This window comes from Strongylocentrotus purpuratus, unplaced genomic scaffold (assembly GCF_000002235.5).
Source record: "Strongylocentrotus purpuratus isolate Spur 01 unplaced genomic scaffold, Spur_5.0 spur5_scaffold_6, whole genome shotgun sequence".
NCBI classification, from domain to species: Eukaryota; Metazoa; Echinodermata; class Echinoidea; order Camarodonta; family Strongylocentrotidae; genus Strongylocentrotus; species Strongylocentrotus purpuratus.
This window is the reverse complement of record NW_022145612.1, coordinates 11,106,430-11,124,530: the sequence shown is the minus strand read 5'-3', so window position 1 is coordinate 11,124,530 and position 18,101 is coordinate 11,106,430. Positions and strand designations below refer to the sequence as shown.

General features: G+C 36.1%; 2 protein-coding genes across 4 annotated transcripts in view; one reads left to right on the top strand and one right to left on the bottom strand.

Moving 5' to 3' along the window:
- LOC584408 (trichohyalin) overlaps positions 1-3,969 on the top strand; it is a 44,536-nt gene extending 40,567 nt beyond the window's left edge. For all 3 annotated transcript variants that reach the window (XM_030972474.1, XM_030972473.1, XM_030972475.1), the window contains one exon: positions 220-3,969. In XM_030972474.1, the coding sequence (XP_030828334.1) occupies positions 220-362 (143 nt within the window). In that variant the 3' untranslated portion in view covers positions 363-3,969. The remainder of the gene's footprint in view (positions 1-219) is intronic.
- A 129-nt stretch (positions 3,970-4,098) lies between these two features.
- Positions 4,099-15,538, bottom strand: LOC754105 (THUMP domain-containing protein 3). Its single transcript, XM_011677796.2, has 9 exons — positions 15,233-15,538; positions 12,954-13,031; positions 11,090-11,595; positions 10,536-10,605; positions 10,112-10,233; positions 8,728-8,815; positions 7,900-7,913; positions 7,279-7,402; positions 4,099-6,467 (listed from the first exon to the last, which is right to left on the bottom strand). The coding sequence occupies exons 1-9, from the start codon at positions 15,416-15,418 to the stop codon at positions 6,249-6,251; spliced, it is 1,407 nt and encodes a 468-aa protein (XP_011676098.1). The 5' UTR covers positions 15,419-15,538; the 3' UTR covers positions 4,099-6,248.
- Between the last annotated feature and the right edge of the window lie 2,563 nt (positions 15,539-18,101).

Sequence of the window (18,101 nt, the reverse complement as noted above, 5' to 3'; positions counted from 1 at the left end):
ATTTCATACCATCATATTGATCATACATCAAATCTGAAAGTCATATTTTAGAATATATGTATCATAAATCATGACAAGATGCTATCTTAGCGGTAAATGTAAAGAGTTAATGATCGTAAATGGAAACACCGAAACCTGTTTAATGTATATTAGTTAAATGTATTTATGACGTAATAAATGCACTACAATTTCATATTTAAATTTCTTTTCTTCTTACAGCTACCACAGAATTTGGTTCTTCATTTTATTCTGAGAGAAAAAGTAGGGACCCCCTTAACAACTCACTTAGTGCAAGCGCCCTGGGTCTGACGCAGCATAACAACAATTACATGTCCGTCCTCAGGAAAAATTATTTTGTTTAGAAGTGCCCCTCATGAAAGCAACAGTATTCCATGGTGTGCTATTGAGAAAGTATGTTACGGTGATGACATTGCTGAGCTGTAGATGGCACTTCTGAAGAGGCTTGCTGGGTAGTGCTATAGAAGTATCAAGGCTGGTTCATGCACAGTAGGGGCATGGAGTTTGCAAGAATCATGCAGAGAGTCTGCAACATGTCTCTGCTCATTGAGATTTTCAAAAGTGTCCTCTGGTGGCCCTGTGGCGGTCCAGTGAAACTGCCTTCCTTTTCACTGCAAGGAGCAGAAGAGTAGAGGAAACAATTCAAGGAAGCTCGTAATTTCATGAATTATTTTGAGCATCAAAGTGCATGTCTATTCTTGTGAAGTTATTTGAGGGATATTTTTTTAAAGCAGAAATGCTTAAGGTTGATTCCTTGCGATGAGTCCAAAAGAACAGAAGTCTTTCATCCATTTACTTCAACCAAAAATACAAAAGATCTCTTTATATGTCCATTGATTATTGTTAGTGATACCTGGAAGAATCAGATTAAGACCAGAAACTTTTCTTTTTTTGATGATGAAATAAATGGATAAAAGTTGATGTGGCATTGGACACATTGCACTGAATCGACCTGCAGTGAAAGACTACAGGTATATTGGGTTACGGCTATGTTCAAGAGATTTGTGTATTACAGTTCTCATGACAATCAAGTATTATGGTCTTTACTACAGTGTACTGTAATCATTTTGTCCATTGTCACGACGGTTTATGTTGAATGTCACATGTACTTAATTTTACCTAAGCTTTTTACAACATTGCCAATGAATTTCTATACGATGTCATCTCATGCGTAAGACAGTGTAAGTATTAAAAGAAAGTGGCTGCATTTTTATAAGTTGTTGTTACTAAGTGAGGAAATGGGAATGAGCTTTTAGAGAGTACTTGTAATAGAGCTTTAATATATAAATGTAGGTACTATTCATGAAACTGTTACCTTGAGTTGTAAAATATATACAGTTATGAGATTCATTCTCTAAGTATTGATGTTATTTATATTTCTTGTGTGTTACTATACTTAAAATTGTTTTAGCAGTTCAGAAAACGATTTTCACTATAAAATGAATTGACAGTTTATATATAAATTTTTGCTTTGCAAATTTGTGTGATGCATGTTATCTTAAGGTACTATTCAACATCTTTTGTAATGTGATTCAGGGTTAATCCTGTAGTGTCATAAAAATCAAAATTACAAGAAACAAGCAAGCAATGTGAAATAATTTTTAGAAATGTACATAATTACAGGCCTTATGGTCTCTATGCATTTGCCAAAATGGACATAGAAAAGCACAGGATGCAAATCGATCTTTATACACTAAGTCAGTTACAGGTCTAATATGTTTAACAAAGGAAACCTCAAGCCTTCAGACTAAATTCCTTTAGGAAACTTTATTTTGAATAGCACTTAAACTTGACGTCATGGTTTAAATTTTGGTAGATTACTAGCCTATGAAATAGTGTACTTGATCTCTTCTTTTATATTTTATTGGAAACAAAGCTGCTTCCCTTTTTTATACTTCAAGATGTTAAATAGTACCTTTATTTAAATCAAATGTTTGGCATGAAAAAGAAAAGAAAACATGATGCAGAAAAGAACTATGCTTGTGTGAAATGTACTAAACATGAATTCTACATTATTTCTGAACTGTAATGCAATGTATTTAATATGCACCTTGATTGTCTTGATTCACCTTGAATGCTCTCTTGATTTATACAGATACATGATAAATTAATCAACTATCAAATTTTGTGAATGTTTTTAAGTATGCAAATTTTTATCACATTTCTATGGAATTTCTATTTATTGTATGAGTGATGTCCATGCATCGTAAACATATGTTGTAAATAAAGTCCAGGATGGGGTTTTGTTTATAGGAAAGCTAGGATGTAGTTGATGCCCGGAGTTCAGGGGCGGTATTCTAGGATTCATTTTTATCTCTGATTTTATCTCAGGCAGATAAAATACCCTTCAAGTCTGTATCGGTAGTCTGAGAATCACTTTATCTAGATTTCACTCCGTCGGTGTTAGCCAATAGAACCATGTTATGCCAGTCTCTTGGGTGCAAGAGCACTAGGCATGCCTAAAAATGCATAAGAGCATTTGCTAGGACCTTCTTGAAAAATGACCAAGGTAGTTTTAATAGGTTTTTGAACACCATTAGAAGCATCATTTTTAAGTACGATTTAATTAGTTGGCAAAAATCTTGAAATACAACTCAGTAACCCATGAGAATGTTGATTGAGCAATGTAGTCTGTACTCAATTTAATTTGTGTATTTTGATCACAGCTGAATACTTTAAAATAAATGTCGCATGTACAGAGCCTCCGAGAGATAGAAAAGCCTGTTACCTTATTTTGAGGTCAAATGAACAGTAATATCTGAGATAAAAGTGGTCTCAGAATAGCAATTATTAAAAATTAAAAAAAATAAAAATGATATAGATAAAATTGTGCTTAGAATACTGCCCTGGTAGTAATAAGAAAATGAATTCCAACTAGAGTTTTCACTAAATTTTGCGAGGTATAACAAAACACATTATTCTGAAAAATTCTGAAAAACACAAATCTGCCAAATGATTCTGATTGATAATCTGTAATTAACGATTGCAGAGCGATTGGTGAATGTGTGTAGTGGTATTCAGTGTACCAGTATGTGGTTTTCAACCTTTCAACATAATAATATTTTCATGTACACTGTACAATAATTAGGAATTACTTTTCACAGATTTTCTCCAAACACAATCTGGAAAAAACGCTCATTTGTATCTTATAGTTGTAATCGCCACAATGTGAATGAGATATGTCATGGTTTCACTGCACAAAATCTATTCCCACTCATTTTGGAATGCCCAAAGATGCATTACCATTTCCAGATGATAATTTTTTTGTTTAAAGGAGCAATGTTTTTCTTCAAGCTAAATATTTATTTGGTTTTTTAGTGTTTGAAACAAACGGGTGGTGCTGTGCTGTGTTGTCTTGCCAAATACTGAAAGTATGTAACAGTAAAAGTAATGCTCGTTGTGTTATTGGCTTGTTTGATCCTCTGCAGTTCTCACATTGTTGTTCTATTAGAAGCATGCTCATTGCTGTTGATGTATATCAAATCCATGACCAGTGGATCTAGCAAAAATTTCCATGATAACTTTGAAGTGAAATAATAACCGCCCAACTAAATGGCAAAATCATCACAATTGCCAATTAATAAATAAGATTGAATTTAAACTCTATATTTTATATTTTCCGGGAGAAAAAGAAAGAAAAAGAAATATGCATATGATGATCATTTCATGATTTTAGGATATAATACTAAGAAAGCAAGTTACGCAGACAAATAATGTCGAAGGTAGTAGCTAATCATTGATAATTCTGCCAAAATATTCAATGATTTAAATTGTATTTAAAGATTCTATTAAATAAGCTTTTTTATCATTTAATATTTTGCAGGACTGTGTTCAAATATAAGGATGCAGGGGCCTTTTAGATTTGTGCATAATAGATCTCCTGTATTCAAGCTTCAAAACTGTATTTGCAAATGTTGTGTTGGTACATGAATAAATGTTTCCGGTACTGTGTGTGATTTATAGCTACATGTATTTCGTATCTGCAAAAATACAATAAATGTTTTCATTTGCAAAGGATCCCACTTTGGCAGCGTTTCTTTCATGCCTAGTACCTAAAATGATTTAAATAACAATTTGAAGTGTAATTTAGACTATGAAATTTATTTTGAAGAAAAACAAAATATATAGATACACAAGTACAAGGAAAGTCAAACCTGTAAAAGTGTCCACCTGTCTTTAACGGTCACTTATATAGTGTCCACCTGTCTATAGTGGTCACTTATATGGTGGCCTCCCTCTATGAAGAAATATGATTCATAGAGAGGCCACATATTTTTCTGTTTCCTTTGGGTGGCCTCAGTAAAGAATACAGACTAACAAGTCTTCTTTCATTTCAATAATTTCTGGAATGCAAGTTGCATAACTACTTCAAAATGGAAGGCACTTTCATAAACATAATCTTCAGATAAAATCAAACGACCTAGCACAATCATGATCCTGGATTTTTTAAATGTATTTATTTCATTTTGTTTTTAATATGAAGAAGATCAAATTATATTCTGCAGCACAAAAATGTTATCCTCCCATTCAAGGTTTTAAAAAGTTTTATAGTACCCTGAGCGACACAATGGTACTAGCAATTATGAAGAATGCAAACGTTCAGTACTTGTATGTTCGCAACGGCAAGTCCAAGATACTTGGTCATTCTATGTCCTATATAAGGTACATTATAAAGTATCATGAAATTAACAACATACAATATATAATATACCATCGTACAGCTATCAACTTGCAATCAATTGCTAAATGGTAATGCCCAAAAAAGATCATATTTGCATGCACATACAGGGTTATTGTTAACAAGGCTGACTATTAACATATCAGAATCGTTATTTCATATCTTCCATTGATCACGAACCTTTGTGATAAGGGGCTCTAGTTTTCTATAAATCTATCATGTGGTTAGTAGCGTACAGGACAAAATACAAGCCGTGACCTCGGATTGGCCCAGGAAACATTCTTCATTCCAATGTTTCAGGTGACTTGCCAAGCATTTACTGCTGCCAAAACCAAAATATGAAATTACAGAGGTTCTGCTCTACCTTGCATATTTAAATTTCAAGGAAATAAAGATAAACAATCTATTAAATCAAATACAAATGTAGTCTTTATGCTTTAGTAGTTTGTTGGCATAAAAGGTAAACAAGCTCTTGGCTATGAGGAAGTTAACAGTCGCATACATCAGCGGAAGTACCACTATCAAGGCTTACCTGGGAGTTCAATTAACCTTGTTTACATAGCTATTGCCAATGAAAACTACAGTGACCTTCCCGTTAGGGTGAGGTGAGAATGCTTCCAATCATTAACGTGTTTTACTTAAAGGTAAAATTAAGACCTGGTAATGATGAAAAATACACCACACACTGAATGTTCATGACCAGAAAAAAACATCTGTCAGCCAAGTACTGTGAAATGGTTTTAGATGAACCACAGAAATAAATAGTATGTAGTCATTTGTGCAGTATGGATGTCGTATCAAATGGTGCCTAAAAGTGAATAGGATTTCCAGCAGATATTTTTGTACAATTTGCTGGTCAAAATAACCCATCTACTACATGATAAACAATGCAAATTGATATACATGTACAGTCCTATTCTATTACCAGAATTCAATCCAGATTTTAACGAGTTGTCATATCATGTTTATTTTTAGCAACCTGCTTCCTGATTTTAATACAAAAGCAGGTGTTTCCTGGCAAAATGCCCATATCTCATCTTTCAAATTGGCAGGCTAAAATGATTGTAACATGTGCCTGGAGATCACCTGTTTACATTAGAAATGTTGTTTTACTTCCCACACATTTCCTACTCCATAACCTTTAATACGATACTTTTAATCTGACATATGCTGTGGCAGAAATTGCTTCAGGCTTTATCTTGTCAAACCTATAGCGTAGGAGTATTAAGTGGCTCTTAGTTTAGGTGGTTAGGGTAAGGAGGGTATTGTGTTGGGTCCAGGTTTACAGTTATAAATTCATTTATTTTTCATAATGTCATCTGGTGATGGGGAATTATGACATTGAGTATACATTTTTAACATTATTTCCTAATGCACTATAGGACTTTAATTATTTTTTAAAACTATTAAAAAACTGGAAAGAAGATTAATTTCAAAATATTAATCACAGCTGCCAAAGAAACTCCTCATCTCCTCAAAAATAATCTTAGTATCAATTTCACTTGATCTTGGCATTTATTATTGGTTCACAAAATCTTATTTATCGAAGGGTTCAAGTACTTTCCATTTCACCTTGCTCCTCTATATCATCATCTCCTTCATCCATTCCTTCATCTTCATCCACATCTCCTCCATCTTCTTGCTCATCCTTCTTATTCCGAACGTTTTTTACCTTTGCCCTCTGCAGAAGGTAGACACAAGCCTTCAGTCCTCCATGGTTTATGAAGGTGACAGTTTTCTTCCGCCATATGTGATGGCATCGCTGCAAAGTCTGATGGGTTAACATGGAGAGAGGGAGAGGAAGAGAGATGGAGAGAGAAAGAGAGACAGAGAGATGGGAGAAAAGGGGGAGAGAGAGACGAGAGGGGTGGGGAGAGAGAGGAGAGGGGAGAGTGACAGAGGAGATGGAGATGTACAGAGAGGGGAAAGGAAGGTAAGGAAGGATATAGAGGGAAAGAGAAAGACAGAGGAAGAAAGAGAGAAAGAAGAAGAGAGGGGTAAAAGGGGGTCAGATTCGTGTATCAGTTTAAGATAAACATTTTTAAAACATTACAAAAATTGGCATGGATCAGCAACACAACCTAACTTTATGAGGAAAATATATTTCTGTGTGCAGTGACCCATGTACATAACAAAAATATCATTGACCATCATATGATTGCAAAATGTCGCATACATTTCAGTTCAGTCTTTTTCCATTCTTCAGTTTAAAAACATGCAAACATTGAACAAATACATACAAAGCATTTCAAGGGTAAAATACAAGGTACATTTAATAAATTCATACAAAATAGAAAGAATAAAAAGGATCATCATTAAAAGTCTATTGATACCTTGGTCACACTGCCAAGCCGACTTGAGACCGACTCAAAATCAATGTAATTGTTTGTTCGGTCTGTTATCTGTCTGGTGTCGGTCTGGTGTCGGCCGGGTGTCGGCTGGGTGTCGGTCTGGTGCTGGTCTCATTGGTATGACTGAGGTATTAGGCTTGACAAGTTGATGGTCCCAAAATGCTCACAGATAACACATTGTATATTAGTATTTCCCGTTATCATCCCACTAATGCTTTCAATTGAACTCACCTGAACCATACATTTCTTGTCTTGAGTTAACAGCACTGCACGGCCAATCCCAGGACGACAAACTCTGGCCATCTCTTCCAGACATTTATGATAAAGAGACCAGTTATTCTTTCTGTTACCAAGCCTACAAGGGGAAAACAATAAACAAAATCAAAAGCATAATGGGTTGTACAACAAAGTTCTGGCAACAATAGCTCCACAGTTAATCTCCCACAATAGTTCACTTCAACCCTACACCATAAACTTTACTTGACCCTGTAGCAAATTTCTATTCATATTTCCTCTTTGGCATATAGAGATATTAAAGCACTTCAGCTAATATTTTGAGGTCACAATGAACATACTTTGCCTTCCTTCCTCATTTTAAGTATACCAATGTTCCTTTTCAATGATAACCTGAATTAATTAATGTCAATATATTCCATGCCCTTTTTTTGTGTGAGTCCCGTGATAACAAAGAGGACCATACTTCATTTATATATTTCATCTATGATAAATCAAAGAGATAATCTCCTTTCTTTGGGAATCGTAAAATAATTCCTTTCTAAAGCCTGCATAAATGTCAATGATTTTGATAAATTTCATCAAGGGAATATAAGTATCAATTTGAACAATTCTCACCTTTTCCCAAATGGCTGGTTGAGTAAGCATCAACGGTGGAAGAAAGAAGAAAGATTGGTCAAATGCATAATAAATTTAAACATGGAAGGATAGTGGAAATCAAAATGTGGTGCATATGAGTCAAAACATACAGCCTCAAAGAGCCATCAAATCTTAGACCTCAGTCTAACTTCCTTTGTCAAACCTGATTTTTTTTAAAAATAAAAACAAAACCTCAAATCCAGCATCAAGTTTAAATTTTGTATTTACACTCTCAAACAACCATGATTTTCAACGTTGACCCATGTTTAACCCCTGCAGGACCCCCTGCATAGATGCTGTGAACTGTTTCTTTTGCTCAAGCACTATTTCCTGTTTACAGAAATATCATGATCCATTCACAAATAGTAACAGAGCAGTTAGAGGAAGTGTATATATTCATGGTGTTACTTATTCTGTTTTCCTTCTTACCCTATTGTTATGTTTTGTTTTTGTGTGGGTGTTTTGGATAGAGTTTTGTTTGTTCAGGCGCTTGTATATTGTGGAGATTGATTATGATTGTCATAAGTTTGTCTTCAAATAGAGTTTCTAGCATTGTTTGGAAAGAGGATCTGATTTTACGATTTTTAATTGTGCTTTTGAATGGTAAACATATTTAGAGCCAGATTCAGTTTTGTATATTGTAGTTTTAATAGAGGATTATTGTAATTGTAAAATAAATAGAATAAATGTGCCCTTATAGTAGCTCAAGAGTACTTAAAACTGCAAAATTGCCTAATAAAGTTGACTTGTGCTCAGCTGGAGCAAACAGTCATGCATCATCAATAAAGAAAGATGTTCATAACTCACCAAGTCTGTGACAAAGACATCTACTGATGAGGATTTTAGTGGAAGATTTGTGACATCCCATTTAAGAACATCATTCTCTATATCAGGCCTGTCATGAAGAAGAAAGAGTTGAGTGTTTTCTCATTAAATAAGGTGCTATCTTACTTTTTCAATGGCTGGTTCAAAATTATTGAATATTTGTGGGGCCCCACAAATATTAGAAATGGTTATATTTTTTATACTTCAGCCGTCTCAGAACCAATTTTGATCAAACAAAGATGATTTTGTCATTTAAATTGTATGCTCTTTCAAATTTGACTCTCAGTTTTTCATCATCTCATTATTTTGTGTAGCACCCTTATACCTTAACTCAACTATTTCTATACCAGGATACAACTCACTGACCACATTAAACAAATCAGTTCTTTCTAAATTTATTTCCACTTAAGAGATATACACCCTTCCTTTATCGGCATATCTTGCTTTTCGAAGCCTTCCATTAATTGCAATTCCTACAAATGAGACTACATTTTCACTCGCCTTTAAATATATAACAATGGAGCAGGATAACATTTATCTTAGGTCTGAGACAATACATTTCAGAGAGAAATTGCACTTTCTATCATATACAAGACAAATACATATCAAATATGCTCTCAGTTTAAAATCGGTATCACATAGCTTATACGACGTCAGACTACACAAAATAAAATGTACCTGGTATTAAAGGTACTATGTCCCATTTGCAGGCCAAAAAAATGAAAAAGTTAAATTCCAACTGCATTTGAAAGATAATACTAATTTAGAACTTCCCTAAAAAAGGTGGGGCTTAAAAATGTGGGAAAATAACGACTATTGGTTGTCAAATCGACTTTAGGGCTATAGAGCCCAAAAGTAATAGTCTTGATTTTCAGACAATTGTACCGAATGGTCATACGTTTTATGCTGCGCAAAGATTCAATCAGTTTAATATTGGCCATCACAAGAAGTGGGTTATTGATGTAGACAACTGCTCATGTGCCCTTTACAACTCTTTTCATGTATGTTATTACCAAAGAAGAAAAAAAGCCAGTCACTCACTCAATAGTGTCTGACAGTGAAGTCTAGCAAGTAAACGGGTTTCCTTGCATAATTTGAATATGAGGACACTGCTAACGTTTAAATTTCACAGATAGGACATACATGACATATTCATAATTCCTGCAAAGTTCTACAGCATTTGAGGTTGGCTGCAAAAGGGACATAGTACATGTACCTTTAAACCAGATATTAATATTTGACCCATTGCAATAAAATGGCATTCATAAGCATAACCTCCTTAACATCCTATAAAATGTCTAACATGCATTTTAATGGAATATTTGCAAAACAAGTAGTTTCTTGTGATGGGTCCAAGAACTCTTACCTTTCTATATGCTTCTCTCTCCTCCTTTCTGCTAGTGAATCTAAGTTGGCCTTTGTTCTCTCTACTGCCACATCATTCATATCACCTGAGACTACATAGCACGACTTCCAATCTATCAAACCCTGCAATATGAAAGGAAAAAAATATATATTTATAATATTCTATCATAATCCTTTCTTGCCATAAATAGCAAATTGTACCCAATAATATTTAACTTATTAATGTGCTTCAAGATGTCTGGATTAGTGATGAATATTTTCATGAACTTGAAGGTATTGAAAGCAAATTGATCTATGAGAAAAGGATTTAAGCCCCCCTAATTGGACTCTTTAAAAACCATCATTGATATATGCTTGCTTTCTTATTGGACAGAATTTATCCATTTTTGTTCAAATTCAATAATAAAATGAATGTTTACTCTTACCTCAAGAGGGATACCCCCTACACCACACATAGGATCCATGATGATCTCCCCTGGTTTGGGCTGAGCCAATCTGAGAAGAGAAAAACAAATCAAACCACTATCCTGATTCATGATGCACGCGTAGGGTTAGAAACACTTAGAATTAGACTTGGTGTACACATATTTCTTTCAGGACAAATCAGGAGGGGGGTGCCTAGAACACCTCTCTCCCTACACTATTTATTTAACTGCACTTAAGGTACTTTTTAAAACTCATTACTGACATGATATTCCTCATTTACTTATTAATCCTCCAAACGTGATACATCACTACTAGGTTAAAAATGGGGATGAGCTGCCACTTTTAATCATGATTTCAAATGGACAAAATATTAGTGCTGCTCTCAGACTTTCTTAATAAAAGTGAAAAATTAAACGTACACGTAATGTGGCCCAATGCGCTGGTTTACCACATTACAACCTAATTGAAAGTGAATATTCCCTTCATATCTGGGGGTACAGATTTGTTAAAATCTATTTGGATTTTTTTTTCGACAAATGTGTATTTCACTAACCTAAGCATACAGTATGCAATTGTAGACTTGAGAGTTGTAATACCAAAGTGAGTAATGTTCCTTCTATGCAAGGACTCCTTAGTCAAGCTAATAGACACCAAGGTCGAGTCCTCCAGAATATTAACCACCACCTCGATGTCATAGTCCTTCATCTTCACTGGCCATCCAAAAGCCTCATTGATTAAGGAACCTACTGCAGGGGCCACATCCCTGGAGCTAAAGTCGTGTTTCTCTCCTGTGCGAGTGCAGGTCACGCGAAATGTTGGACGTTCGGCAGTGACCTCTTCTCCTAGAGGCACTTCTCCTGGACTGTCATCGCTCTTGTCCTTTGTGTTCACTTCTGATTCTGTCTCCATATCTTGGTGTGGTGCAGGCTTTGAGGAGGATAGTTTTCCAGGAAGAGGGTCCAGACAGAGTTCGGATTTTGTGAAATGTCTCCAGGTGTCCAAGGCTAACTTCCAATTCATTTCCAGGATTTTCTGACACAGTTCATCAACTACTTTTTCCTAAAAAGAAGAAGAAAAAAAGAAGAAAAAAACCTGTAATTCACAAGTTGTATGTTTAAGATATAAATTCTGGTTACCGAATACCATATAGTTTGGTATGAACACCATATAATTATTATCCCATATTTATAGTTTTTCACTTTTTTCACACTGAGGTTATTAGACATGTCAACTGTTTATATATTTTGTCATTACGTAACTGATACCACTGACATTGAAACACTGAGATTTAACCGTCACTATCAAGATAAATGTTGATGTATGTGCCAATATATCTGTATTTATTACAGATATTGCCATGCATATTTAATATGGACACTTACAAGCGCTTTGAGAGGGTCTGCGGTCCTGAAAAGTGCTATATAAGAACGAGCTATTATTATTGTCATTACATCAGCGCTCAAAATACACGGGGGCGGTGGGCGATTCGCCCCCGTGAGCTACATAATCGCCCCCGTCAGGTTGCTCACGACCAATTCAATGGATATTTGTATAAAAAAGAGCCCCCGTCAGTAATAAAAGAGCCCCCGTGAGAAGGCTCACGGGGGCTCTTTTTTTTTGGGGGGGGGGGTAGAGCCCCCGTGGACAAACAATTAATTTGAGCCCTGCATTACATGTACTTACAAAAAAAACTAGTGAGAGTATTAGATAGCTTTTCACCACACCATTGTACTGCCTGGTCTATCTGGCTCAAATGAATAACAATTTTCACATAACTTTAACATTGAATATTATGAAAACTTATTAATTTTTACAGATACTTAGACAAATATGAAGATGCATGCATAAAGAGTTAATATACCTATATATGTGCTGTATCAATGAAGGAGAACATATGCAAGAACAAGATGTTATCTCATACAGAAAACGGAAGGATAGAGTTTATTTACGTTAGTCTGATCGGAAAGGTTCACATCCATCTGTCTGATCATGGATATACGAGCAAAACGTGGTCTGATAGCCCAAACATTTCACAGCCTAGACAACAGGTGGATGAATTTGACAAGGTCATGACCTTAGCAGATATGGACATGATAGGGTGATGCACAAAGTCACATGCAAGCTTAAGCTTTTCCAAACACGCAGGTATTTCTTGGAAACGAATGATGAAAAGCTTTTCAATTCCAATTAATAAAAACAGTTAGTATAGGATGGAGGAAAACCATCATCTTCAAGGCTTTCTATAACATTCATGAATATCCTACCATGCACTCTGCATAGATGTTGATATTTATTGTTTCTTAACATATTTTGTGTCAACCCCATGAGGCACCATATATGGATGCCTTGGATGGGTTTATTTATCCCCCTGTATTTATCTCTCTGCAACACGAGGTAATACCAAAACAAATTCTCACCTTTTCTTGATGCAAATCAACATCTTTGATATGATTGAGAACAACTGACAAGTTATCCACTGATCTCAGTTGAGTTGCCTGAAATAAGCAAACAAAGAACACCAAAATTTATATTACATTATTACATATCACTCTCTATCACATGACATCTAAATATTGAGAGACATTACTATTAACATATAGGAGAATACTCAGAATAGTAATTAGATTGTATGTACGAGTAATTAGGGTTTTACTGACGCGTATCCATGACTCAAACTCACAAGAGGGTCCGTCAGACTTAATTTGTAGGAGAAGACAATTTTACATCTCACTAATTAAATCAATAATTATCATACATCAAAATGATTAAGAGTCAAGTTTATCTCGGCTCCAGTATTGATTGTAAGCAAAGAGCCTGATCAGCTTATCATCTTGTCTGTTCTTGACATCAAACATGTTATGGATTCTAAATTCAGAAAGTAATGTAAGAGTTTATATTTGTCTCATTTCAGCTATTAAATATCATGGCTACTACTTGCCTTCTTCCATATCCTATAATCCACTATTACATATTCATTTACAAGTTTGGATTCTTCATTTGCATATTCATTTTTCCAGCTCATGTTCCCATTTCATTCACCTTCTTACAGCATGCCGGGGCATGAGGGGGCGGGGCGGGCTCGCCTAATACTAGATAGAAATAACCGTCTGATTTGGTCATTTCTTTTATAAAACTGACATTTGTTGACATTCCCAAATACAGACGGCAACCCAGAGATCTCGTACCATGGGGGTAATCGAGGGCACAGCGGAACATCTTTTTGTTCCCGACATTTCTCCCCCGATTTTCTTTATTTAGATCTTATTTTCTGATTTCTAAATCAGATGTAAATTAGGTCGGTATATATACCTCCTATTTACAGTTTTCAAAATTTGCTAACCTATTATAGAATGTGAAATTTACGGACTTACTTATTATGAGTTATCCAATTTTATCTCAGAACCGCGAAGCAGTACGTTCATGCATTCAAACTATTACCCGGCGGCCGATATATTTCCGGTTCAACCTACCAAAACATAGCCAATGGCCAATCAGAGCACTCGTTTCGTGGGAGTTCGTTGGTCAAGCCGGGCTGACTCGTACATAGCTACGGTAGCTATTGGACGTTCGGATAAATCATTAATTTAGGATCTAAATGAGCAAGCTATCGTAATTCAAATAAGCTATATATATGTTATTTTTAATTTTGATTATAATTGCAGCAGTTATGAGGATGTAAAGAGTGAAAATCTTGTTGCATATCTCATTCATCGCGGTCCGGTCGAACCGAACCATTTGTTCTGTACAGTCCCGTACAGTCCCGTACAGTCCCGATAGGCCATACTGTCTTCAGTCTCTATAATCGGAGGTCTAGTGGAGCCAGACGTAGTCTCAGTGGAACAACCGATGATAAGAGAGACTGACGTTTTCGGTCTAGCCTAATACAGGCTCTGTATTAAATAAAGAGAGAAACAGAATTATAATTTCAGTCGGACCTGGCTACGCCAATCATATTTCCCTACTCTTTCTTGACTATGATAGGTCCGACTGAAGTTATGGTTTTGTTTTTTCTTTATCTCATAAAGGTACCCCCCCCCCCCACACAACACAATAATAATAACATAATAATAAATAACAACACCTCTTTGAAATTTTATCAAGACCATTTCATTTTATTTAATACATTTCCAACTATTATCTTTCGTCTCAGATCCCCATTACGGTTGCTAACTTCATGCAGGCTACCACCATCAGCTAGCTCAGTAGTAGACTGAAAGCTTCAGTCTCTGATATTGACGGATGTTCCGCTGAGATTGCATCTGGCTCCTCTGACCGCCTCTTTAGATATATCGGGAATGTCAACAAATGTCAGTTTTATTAAAGAAATGACCCATATCAGACGGTTATTTCTGTCTAGCTCAGTATGCACTTGTATTGTGCGGGGGTTTGCAGTGAAACCTGTGAGAAAGCGTATAGGTCTACTAATGTCTTAATTAGTTCTTAGGAAAAAAAACTCAAAAAAAGATGGCAAGAAAGATAGGTCTAAGTCTAACATATTTTAAATCATGACCGTTATTTGAACAATCGTGGAAGATATTTTAGATAAATTTTGGTGTGTTAGAGTAGGGTATCTCCACACTGGAGTCACATAGATAACGTAACAATATTTTTACTAACCAGTCCGATTTTTAATTTTAATTAAATTCAATACTAACAAGTAATGTACTAATCATGCTAATGAGTGAGAATCACGCACCTTTTCAATATCCTGGACAGGGAGCTCAAATATGATTCGTCCTCGGAATTTCTTCAAAGTTCTTGAGCTGGAGCTGGAACCCAATTTCTCGATACATTCTTGGGTCGCTAAATGCTCGAAACCCGAATTTACAGTTGCACATACTGTGGCAATGTTCAAGTCATCTGTATTGTCTTGTTCATCCATCTTTATCCGGGAGTTTTACGTCAATTTACATCAAAATCTCGACACTCGTCGTACTCACAGCACAGAATAATTCGTACACATACCCATGCATGGACCTCTAGCTCTTCGCAGTATGTATGATTGCGTAATAGAGTATGGCTGTGTTTAATCGAAAATAAACAAGGAAAATATTATTTAGGAAAGATTGTAACTTATTTTATAGACCTCAAATTTGTATTGGGTAAATGGAACCCGGAAAATTTAAAAAGGCTAGTCGAGATTGGCTCTGTTCAATACACCATAATTAAACCATCATCTCACCACCATGTCATTGAAATATGTATGTTGTAAGTAAATATATAACTATATACACGAAATATATAACACCTATGAGTATATGAGTTATGCCAGTGGCGTAATGAGCAAAAACTTTTTTCTTTTTTTTTTTTGGGGGGGGGGGGGGCTGACAAAAAAAAATCTGCAGCACCCCACTCTAACATGCAGGCCCCGCTGAACGTTTCGCAAAGTGGGGTCTAAGGGCGGAGCCCCCAAAGCTCAAGGGGTATGGGCATCAGTGGCGGATCCAGGAATTTCTTACCGGGGGGGGGGCACAAAATGGCATGGGGTTAAATATATGTAAAAAGATGAAGCGACAGCAAGAGGCTTTAGCGGCGAGGGAGCGGAGCGACCCGAAGCGGGGATGGGTCTGGGAGGGGGTTCTGGCCCCCTCCAAGAGTAAAAAGCATTTGCAATTTTAGAACCAAATTAGACGCATTTTCAGGCACTTCCTGGAGTAATATGACGTAAAATTGCTTTCTCCTACCCCTTCCAAGAGTAGGGATCTTTTGCAATTTGAGAACCACATTTGGCGCATTAATGTCCACCGGCACTTCCTGGAAGAAAAAAAACGAGGCCTTCTGATTGGTGAGAAGTTAATAGAAGTCACGTCTTGAGACGTTGTATATGCTTTGATGCCGCACAATGCACAGAGACGGTGGTCCGGTACTTAATCAGTAGTACTTGCAAATTTTGTTTAGACTTTAGAGTGTATAAACTTTGTCGTTATCAGGGGCGTCGCTAGATATTTGTCAGTGGGGGAGTGGGGAGGGTGTAGAGGCCACCGATTACCGACAAAACGAGCAACCAATTACCGATTAATATATTAATGCCAATGTCCAAATGTCTACAAATTTAACCCTATAAACCCGGGGCCAGGAACTAAGTTATTTTTCAGTCTCCCCCGTCGCGCGAAGCGCGGAAACTTTGACACTTCATTAAATTATTAGAAAAAGAAAAAGATCTGTTGTACCGTTCTCGACTCTTAATTCTTGTTTGGATCCAGTTTCCCCACCCCCTCCCCCCGAAGCGCTGAAGCTTTGCCGTTTCATTAAATTATTAGAGAAAGAAGACGATTCGTTGTACCGTTCACTACTCTTAAGTTTGTCTGAATTCAATTTCCCCACTGGGTCCCTTAGCGGTACATGTGCAGTATTACATAATGTAAGTATGGAACGCCCGACAGTGCTTGTCACAGTTGCTTCTGGAAAGAATATTTTACTAGAGTTACTGTTAGTGGCCACGGCTAAAAGAACATATGCTCTTCCTGGCCATTTGGGAACGTGTCAGTTTGCAACAGAAATGGAGAAACGCGCATTTTGTTGGAAATCATGGGATATCACGAACATTTATACATCACTTGTTTATGGAATTGAAAATAAGTCATGGTTCAATTTTATTTGGGGGGAGGGGGGCTAGCGCCCCCCCCCCCACCAGTACGCCAGTGAGTTATGCAAACACCTGTGCACACACTGATCAAAATAAACTTTCACTTGTCCTCATTTGTTTTACCTGTACTAGTCATAGTACAAAAGACCTTAATAAGAAAAAAGTGAATCATAAAGCAAAAATGAGATTAAGATTAACGTGACCACTAATTAAGTGGTGCAGGAAGGATACTTCTCTTTATTTTCCGTCCATCCCCTTTGATGACATTCTCTCTCTCTCTCTCTCTCTCTCTCTCTCTCTCTCTCTCTCTCCCTATCTTTAAAAACCTATCAGTCATTTTGTGTTGCTTCTGACTGTCTTACTTTTCTATCTTATCATTCAGTTTGGGACTCATAAGCCCCGCGTTTGTAAATTACCCCTCGTGACAACTATTGTCCAGATAAAGGCACCCACTTGGTAACATTGAATTCGTTGGTGATCATAATTATATAGTCGTTATTAACCTTATTTAATTGTTTAATAAATAAATGGTCAGATATTTTTGATGAATCTTTAAAAACCGATATTCATCGATGATGTATAAATCATAAAAATGAAGAAGTGAAATTACTTTTTGTTTCAGAAATGTTCCAAAGGAAAGTTTTGCGACCATTGTTCTCCTCGTCAGTGAAAAAAGGAAAATCGATTTCTTGCCATTCGAATTTATAATTATTGGGAACCTATTTAAATTTCTTATGATAATAGGCAGTAATACTTACATCAGGAAGATATGAGTTTCACATTTCCCCGCTTAGTTTGACAATTGTAATTGGATTTAACCCAGTCATTGATCATTGCTTTGAACGGTATTTAACAAATTTGTCAGACCGGACTGAAAATGAAACGACTTAATATCTTAATCTTTATTCTTGACGTAGAATCGTGGAGAAAATTTATTATGTTTCATATATGCCTACTTTGGCAACGCCATGTTAGGACA

What these genes read in the sequence shown, in the direction of transcription:
- LOC754105 (XM_011677796.2), bottom strand. Translation starts at nt 15,418, where the DNA reads ATGGATGAACAAGACAATACAGATGACTTGAACATTGCCACAGTATGT. An exon ending in TAGGGGGTATCCCTCTTGAG is followed by an intron (nt 10,234 to 10,535) that starts GTAAGAGTAAAC and finishes TTCATATTGCAG; the next exon opens with GGTTTGATAGATTGGAAGTC. An exon ending in ACAAGAAATGTATGGTTCAG is followed by an intron (nt 6,468 to 7,278) that starts GTGAGTTCAATT and finishes TTAACCCATCAG; the next exon opens with ACTTTGCAGCGATGCCATCA.